Below are 9,130 nucleotides of genomic sequence, written 5' to 3'. Positions count from 1 at the left end.
AAACAGATATCAAAATGCTATCATGCACAACAATTACAATCAAAACTAAAAAAATATATCTCCATGAAAGATTACACAACCAAACAGATATCAAAATGCTATCATGCACAACAATTACAATCAAAACTAAAAACCCAATAATTCTACTTTAGCTGTGCACCATGAGTACAAACTAGAGGATAAATCTAACTCTTTCATTCTCACTGAAATACCTAAAATTAAAAACACAAAAACTGGAAGGAACAAAAAAAAAAAAAGGGATCATGTTCAACAGGTACAGAAATCTTTCTTTTTGGGCATGTCGTCACTGAAAACATACCCCTAACCATTAACTAATTTACAGAAACTATCCTCAAGACTGAACAGATAACTTTCACCCTCACTTCTTAGCCTTCCTTGTTGGAGTTTTTCTTGCCGGCGTCTTCTTCACACTCTTAGCCGCTGGAGCCTTCTTAGTCACCGCAGCCTTCTTGACCACCGGAGCCTTCTTGACCGCTGGGGACTTCTTAGCAGCTGGCAATGGCTTCACAGCCGGTGCTTTCTTCCCAGGAGAAGTCCTAGTAGAAGTTCTTGAAGCTTTCGCTGGTCTAGCCTTTGGTTTGGGCTTCGGCTTTGCTACAGTCTTTGGCTTTGGAGCAGCTTTTGGCTTTGCTACAGCCTTTGGCTTAGCAGGAGTAGCTTTAGGCTTCACTACAGCCTTCGGCTTAGCAGGAGCTTTAGCCTTTGGTACAGCCTTCGGCTTGGCTGCTGCTTTCGGCTTTGTAGAAGCTTTTGGCTTTGGAGCAGCCTTTGGCTTTGCTGATGCCTTGGGCTTTGCTGAAGCCTTCGGCTTCTTAGCCACGACTGGCTTAGGTACAACAGGCTTAGTCGGTGGAAGCTTGAATGAGTTCTTGACCTTTACAAGCTTCCCAGAAGCGACTAGCTTCCTGAGTTGAACCAAAAGCATCTTTTTAACATTGGGAGGGAGATGTGGTTGATGCTTTTCTTCGATGAACTTCGTGATCGCATATTGGCTCGATCCAGTCTTCTCTTTCAACGAAAGAATCGCCTCTTTGACCATCTAGACAAATAAATACAGAAATAAATCAGAATTTGACACAAACAGATCGAACAAAAACGGAGAAAAAAATAAACGAGATTCAATCATTCATACCTCTAAATAAGGCGGATGCGAAGAAGGATTTCTAGGTTTTCTTGGACCAGAAGACTTCTTAGGTTTCGTAGCTTTCGTTACTGGTTTCTCTTCGACAGGCTCTGCTGGTGCTGAATTTTCAGCGTGATCGACAACTGGAAGTAATTCTTCTGCAGATCCCATGGTTAGAACAATTGAAGATCGAAGATCAGAAACTAAGGTTAGGGTTTTACAGAGAGAGGGAGAGGGAGATAGAGAGAGAGAGATCTGAAGGTTTGCTCTGTAAATTCGATGATGGAGGATGAAGGACTTGAGAGGGATTTAAATAAGGTGAGGTTTGCAGAGGTAAGAGAAAAGGAAAGCTTTCTGATTGGTCCACGACACTATCACTCGGATCTGTCAAATTCTAAAGTTTAAATGTAGGCCTTTAGATTAACGTCTATCAACGGTTAACATAGCTCATATTGTAAGGGTTCGGATGGGGTTGCAAAGGAATGGATGTGTAGTGTGGTTTTTAGGTGTGTTTTTCAACTTAATTTCTTTGGACTTAAGTTGAGTTATATTTGGTGGATTTAAGTGAGGTTTGGATGATTTTGAAGTTAAGGAGTTAAGCTTTCCAATGAGTATTTACATGGTTGAAATGGTTTAATGGTTTAAGATTAATTTGACTTTGAAGTCACATTGGTCGGGATTAGGGTTTGTTATGAGTTTATTGAGGTTTAGTGGTGATTTAGGAGAATGCTTCAAACCTAATTGGATTTTTATGATTTGATGTGATCGTAGTTTAGCAGTGGAATCCATTGGTTCAAGAATCGTGAAAATCCGATGAGAAATGACTAAGGAAATCTTAGGCGGAAGGTCGTAGAAGTTGAACAGGTCCCATTAAAATTCAATGGTTTGTAATATACAACATAAATTACATATCCGATTCAAATCAAAATGCTCGTTTATAGTTTGAAATTACTAATAAATGTATTTATTGACCTAAAATTAAGCATGAAATCCAATGTCAAGCAAATTACAAATAAACAATGGGACCATTATTTATGAATAGTCGATCGTTGATTTGTTACTACTGACGAACATATGAAATGGAGTATAACTTCATTCTTTAATCATCTTTTGAATGCTATATCAATCACTAAGTCTAGAAATTCGATTTCATGCTTGTGTATTGCTTTCTTCCAAAGTTGTTATCATTATCATTGTGATTATCAAATCCTTAAACCCAAAAATTTGGGATCAATTGAATTAACCACATATTTCACTTGATTTTGTATGAACCCATGTCATAGGCTATTGCAATTTTGTTCATCTCTATTCTTGTTAACTCGGTTCACATTCTTTTAGATCTTCATCTCACTCTTTTAGAATCTTCAATTTACTCATTCCTTCTAACTAGAGTTCTAATTGAACTTTGAGGCATCACTGTTGAAGTAGCATAACTTATTTTGTTATTGTTGTAGCCATTCATGTTTATAGGATGATCCAACGTATATTATTTACGAGGAAGCGGTGATTAAACTTGAGAAAAGATGCAATAACTTGTACTAATGCATCGTGGGCTTCATAACCAAGGTATAAAAAAAAACATGGGATATTTACGAAAAAGTGATCAACTTTTAACGAATTTACGATTTTGGCTCACTGTTCATTTTAACTACCAAGAAGTGAACGATAACGATTTCAGAGGTTTTTGAAGTGTCAATTTCGCAAGTTTTAAGTGATTAATTGAAAATAGTCACTTTAAAACAATCAAATTCATTAGTGTTCTGAATTTTTTTCAATGAAAAAGTGATCATTGGTAATTAAAATGAACAGTTAGCTAAAATCATAAATAACTCATTTTTAGCTCGCGAAATGGTAATTCACCCAAAAAACATTTCTAGATACACATATTCTCTAGAAATTTGTTTTAAGCAACTCTTACACATGCATACACTCCTCCGATACTATGGCGCAATTGTAATAATCATAAAATACCAGTCATAAGGTCAAATACCATATCAAGTCAAATATACAGGAGTGGATTTACAAAGGGGGCAATTGCCCCCACAAGAATTTTGAAAGTTTGTGGATTAGAGAGCTATTGCAACAAATTTTAGCAGTGGATAAAAAAATCTATCATTATTACCCCCACAAAAAAAATTCACTCTCAGTTGCCCTCACAACTATTTTATTTTTTTTCACTCTTAGTCGTCCCCATAAAAAAAAAATTCTACTCTTGGTTGCCCCTACACGAGCAAAATCTTGGCTTCACCTCTGCAAATATGTAATGGCTACTATCAAGCACGTTCTAATCTAATGAAAATTATTGATCCTACAGCAAACATCAAGATGAATCTTTTATCTAGAATAAGGTATATGGGTATTGAATGGTTCTCAAAATAAATTAATATGTTTCGACAAGGTGATATTTGTATGTGGTATGTGTCAACTTCCTTACAATGGCATCTACATCTTCATAACACTACAAATACTGTAGGCTAGCGCTCTACATTTCACAAGTTACCAAAAAAAAAAACTATAAGAGTTGTATCGAACATGGTTACACCAATTTAGACCATAAAAATGTTAGGGTTTCCTTTCATTAAGCAACTCATAATAATGTTGCTCAAATGATCCAAACCACCAAATCAATATGATTTCATTTTAATACTTAATGGAAGTTTTTCACGTACTCATCTTGACCTATCAAGCATTTGGGTGAACCAACTAAACGCTACCCTATCCTAGAAAGTCAGGATGCCACTTATCCAACCCCAGACCCATATCGTTTCTAATCTAGCCATGCTCTAGCAAGGTCCAAATTGAATCAAGTCGAGTTATTGCTAGATTCAATATATAAAAAAATCCTACTTATGGGTTCATATGACATTTCAAATCGTCCAACCTGAAATTAGGATACAAAAAAATTTCAATGTTGATATGAAAAGGGATTGGTTTTCTTGAGTGAGAATTAATCTTGCGAGAGCTCAACACAATGCTCAAAAGGTTGGGAGCTTTCAGGGAAAAAATTTTCTTTTAAACTCACCTTGAGAAGGGAAAGGCTGCCCGTTCCTTAGAATTTCTAATATCAACCATCCCAATTAAAAAACAAAACATTGAGGTACCTTAAGTGGAATTCAACCTAAATTCAGGTATTTTTGTTTTTTGATCCTCCAATCTATGACAATGTCCATTAGAAAGAAAGCATAAATTTTATTCAAGATTTTAAAAAAAATGATCCAATTGATGATCAAGATCACATGATCCAATTAAAGACAAGGCTAATTAGAGCAAACCATTCATTCCGAGTGATAAAAGAATAGATATATCAATGTGATCAAGCTAATCCAACAAAATTGAATCATGAAGATACATGTGAAGTGCCGGATCAAGAAATATATGGAATTTTGGTTTGCATTGGAATTCAATATCTATTTGAAGAAGTAATGATTGACCAAGAAGAGACCCAAACTCAAGGATGATGTTTCTTCCTAGCGAGGGACAATGATGTAGTTAGGAATCATCAACCTTCTCAAATTGAAGCATAACATAGACTCAAGTCATCAAAGCAATTTGAATTGCCAATCAAACCATTGAAATATCTTTAACAATTATCCATCATGCCCACTTACAAAGATCACATAACCAATCATCTATGTATATTTATCAATTGATTCATCAAGCAATACTACACCATCATCAATGATTTAGCTATTTGACCCTAAGATCATCTTGGGTTGCATGAAGAGGATAATCATGATCTTGCTACACAATGTTGAGTGGGCCACATAGAAGTATACAAGAAAGCCAATTCCATATAGAATAAAAGAAAATAAGGGATTATCGCATACCAAAACAATAGATGAATATTATCGAGATTTATTTTCAATGGAAAAAACATCTAAGATCAATGTTTGATGTCAGTTTTGGTGTCAAAATCAAACACCACAAAGTATAAGACCCCAAAAAAAAATGCATTTAAGTTTAGGGTGATTTGATATGGTGGTTATTTGGTGGTAGGTCAAGTAGTTGTTTTTTAAAGTTGAATTTTCATTTAATTTGGATAGTTAAGGATTGAGAGAAAATCTCACATATAGGACCAAGGGGGATGTCTCATTCATTCTAGTCTTTCTTTTGAGATTTTGTCTCTAAGAGTCTATGGATTCTTATTGTAAGGTTGTTGTTTTCCTTTATGTGTATGTAATTTTAATTGGGATCATTATTGTTAAATGTGTAAACATATGGGAATATACGAACACAAATACCATTCTAGAAAAAAAAATTCACATGTTTTCATTGCATACCCCCAAATATGCCATTGGACGATATGCAGTTGAATATTTGTAGAATGCCATGGCATACTGTCCAATGGTCAAAAATATGATTGTTGGATTTTTAATTTTTTTTCTTTTCTTTTCTGGGAACTAAAAATCACATTTTAGCTATAAATACCCACTTTTACCCTCCATACTCCTCCTACAACATATCTTCTAAACTCTAAGATCTTTCTTACTCTCACAAAGCCTCCAACTCTCTTAAATCTCATATTCTCACACTCTACACTTTTACCCTCAAAGTCTCAACTCAAGTCACCCTTACTCTCAAGACTCAAAGACTACTCAAGAATTGAAGATTAAGATTCAAGTTCAACCTTCAAGATTGATCAAGAAGTCAAGATCAAGATTCAAGTTCAAAGATCAAAATTCAAGACTTGAGAGTTGATTTGATTCCATTCAAAAGCCACAATTTCATTATCGTTTTTTCTCTTCTAATTCTAGTCAAGTAGAGGTATATACATATAAAGTATTTTATTAGTTGTTACTTGTTTCTTATTTTACCTCACTTATTTACTAGTTGTTAAAAACTTAAAATGTCATCTCTATGATCATACTTGGAAATACAATCATTATCATAGTCCAAATGAAAAGACTCTAGTAGTATGTGAGTTGCGTGATTACATTAATTTATGCACGCCACAAACAACATTTAGTACATATGTTGGGATTAAATGCGAGGGCATGTGAAAAAGTTACTTTTGAAATCTGAAAAGAAATAGTAGAGTATGTGGACAAGGCTTCAAAAAAAGAAACAAGATGAGATCATAAATCTAGAAACCAATATGAAAGATGGTGGTTGAAAGGACAATGATATCATTACATACGATTCTCATCCAACGTCAACGAGACGTAGAAGACCATTGATTCCACCACCATCTCGAAAAGCTGATAAAAGAGCTTGTGCCCATGACCCAATGGATAAGTGGTGTAGACCACATCTAGAAGATGTGATTGACCAAAGAGGAAAAAGGTAAATGCCAATATTAAACCACCATTAAACATAATATCAATGATAGGAATACAACCATTTAATATACAGTCAAATAGCTATATCAAGTTAGAATAACTTTTAAAATTGTCAAATTAAAGAGCTTCAAAATAATGGTGGAAACAATAGGGGAATATTTTGGACCTAACCTTAAGCCACCTTCTTATCATGAAATAAGATAGTCATGTCTATAAAAAATGGAGTTTACCTATGGATTAATCAATAGATATTGAGAAAAATGAAAAATCTATGGGAGTACTCTGATGGCTAATAGATAGACTGATAGAACTGATAGATCAATAATTAATTTTTTGACTGGAATAATATTTCTAAAATTCATAGATGCATCAACCTATTCTCACACGGCTGAATATATTTTTCAATTGTTAGATAAAACAATTGATAAAATTAGTAAGGACAATGTTGTCCAAGTTGTAATGGACAACGTAGTAGCATATGTGGCTATGGACGCCTTTTAATGGAGAAACACACTCATTTATATTGATCGTCATGTGCGGAACATCGCATAGACCTAATCTTAGAGGATTGTAGGTAATTGCATATCAAAAACATTACTAGGACTAGAAAGGTCATTATTTTTATGTACAAACATGCATTGTTATTACAAAGAATGAGAACTCATATAGGTGGGAACTTAATTCGACCTGCAATCATCCGATTTGCAATTACTTTTTTGACACTACAAAACCTATATGGGAAAAAATTGAACTTAGAACCTTCATAGTGTCGATCGATTGGAACAATAACCTTTAGTCAAAGAAAGTTAGTTACCTAGACTATCATGTCCCAGATCTTTTGGACGATTGTCTCAAAGACCTGAAATAATTTCTTGCCATTAGTTTTAGTCCTTCGGTTAGTGTATAGTGATGAGCAATCCCTAATGGGATATATTTATATTGCAATGAAAAATGCAATTGAAAAAATAAAGGAAGGGCATCAATATCAGAAAAGCAAATACAGAAATGTAATGATATAATCAGTAAGAAATGGAATAATCAAATGTCATCTCCATTGTATTTTGTTGCTTACATCCTTAATCCAGACATAAACTTCTAATCTGCCAATCATGATAAGTTAGATTCGAAACATATGATTGGATTTCTAGACGTTTTGGATAGAATGATCTCTACATATGTAGAACATGATGCAATATTAACACATATGGATCATTACAAAAGTTGCGAATGGATCTTTGAAAGAGAGATTGTCAAAAGGCATAGAACAATAAAAAATTTAAGTAAAAAAAATAGAGAGGAAGAATATTTAATATATAGTTATTTCGTTTTATGTAGTATTCTAGTTCAATATAAATATTAAAATGTGATTTTTTGATGTATACAATTAATTGGTAGTCGTAATATAAAGTTGATCCTACAAAAGATCCTTGTCTAAAGAGATTGACCATATGAATTCTTCGCTTAACATGTTCTGCATTGGACTATGAATGCAATTGAAGGACGTTTGAAATGGTGAGAATTACAAACTAGGTAAAACACTTAATATTTTGTTTTATTCTTTACAATGATATAAATAAGTATTTAACATTTACAAATTATTGTATATTGAACAGATCCATGCCAAAAAGATAACAAAAGAAGCTAAATGACTTGGTGCTCGTGTAATATACAACTAGAAATAGGGTGGCTATGAATCAGGTCATGTTCATGTCATGTTGAGCTAAGGATATTCTAAAAATTTACCCAACCCATTAAATAATTGTGTCCAAAACTTTAACTAGAACCCAACACATTTATTAAATAGGTAACCCGACCCCATTTGTGTAACATGTTCAATAAAATTCTAATCTTAAATAGAAAAAATAAGTTCCATTTCCATCACCCAAAAAAAATTCCATCTCTATGGGTCAAAGGTCTCTACATCCCAATAGCATCAGGTCATGTTATTGGATGCCACAAGATAATGCAGTCAGGGTACTTTCTTTACTAATTTAGAAAGCAAAGTGTTTTTCTTTCTCAAATTAAAAGTTTAACACTTAACTGTTTGAAAAATATCTTAAAATGCACTCTATATTTTATAAAAATTGAAGAAAAACATGTATTATGAAAAAGTTCTATGAAATTCTAATAAAAAATAGGTAATTTTAAAACCTCTTAAATAATGATTGATATTTAAGATACCTCCCATGTTTCATGATTTAAAAGATCTGTTAATGATACAATAATTAAACGTGTTAAAACAGGTTAAGCGGGTTGATATCCCTAACCTAGACACAACTTGTTTAATAATCATGTTAGACGGCGCCACTATTATGACCAAAACCCAATTAGCTTGACCCAAACTTATTAATTTCGTGTCATTTTTGAGTTGTCTTTGCAAGTCGTATTAAAATTGCCACCGCTAACCAGAAATTGCATGAGTGATTTCATCATCAAATCCATAACATACTTTTTTTATAAAAAAAATTCTCACCTAATCTCTTACTTCTTAAAATTTTCTTTCTCTTGAAGATAGAGAATCAAAATAAGCTTAAACATTCAAGAAGAAACCAAGGTAGGAATAGAAGTATTTTCCTAGGCTCTTTTTTTTTCTTCTAACGTTCTCATTTTCCTTTTCTATAATGAAGAAGATTTTGTATACAAACCGACACCCTAACTCCATCCATATCAATGATCAAGTCTTATTTGGGGATTGCCTCCGGACAAA

The 9,130-nt window shown here is 33.5% G+C and overlaps 1 protein-coding gene across 1 annotated transcript; it reads right to left on the bottom strand.

Moving 5' to 3' along the window:
- Positions 1–114: 114 nt before the first annotated feature.
- On the bottom strand, positions 115–1,437 carry LOC147395653 (uncharacterized). The gene is made up of 2 exons (XM_086449728.1): positions 1,154–1,437; positions 115–1,060 (listed from the first exon to the last, which is right to left on the bottom strand). The coding sequence occupies exons 1-2, from the start codon at positions 1,313–1,315 to the stop codon at positions 380–382; spliced, it is 843 nt and encodes a 280-aa protein (XP_086305854.1). The 5' UTR covers positions 1,316–1,437; the 3' UTR covers positions 115–379.
- Between the last annotated feature and the right edge of the window lie 7,693 nt (positions 1,438–9,130).

This window comes from Akebia trifoliata, chromosome 8 (genome assembly GCF_017979445.1).
Source record: "Akebia trifoliata isolate Shusen 1 chromosome 8, ASM1797944v1, whole genome shotgun sequence".
Classification (NCBI taxonomy): Eukaryota; Viridiplantae; Streptophyta; class Magnoliopsida; order Ranunculales; family Lardizabalaceae; genus Akebia; species Akebia trifoliata.
The sequence above is the reverse complement of the archived record's forward strand: the minus strand, read 5'-3'. Positions and strand labels throughout refer to the sequence as shown.

Excerpts from the sequence above, each read along its gene's own strand:
- LOC147395653 (XM_086449728.1), bottom strand. The coding sequence starts at position 1,315 with ATGGGATCTGCAGAAGAATTACTTCCAGTTGTCGATCACGCTGAAAAT. Across the intron at positions 1,061-1,153 it reads CGCATCCGCCTTATTTAGAG|ATGGTCAAAGAGGCGATTCT; the intron begins GTATGAATGATT and ends TTATTTGTCTAG.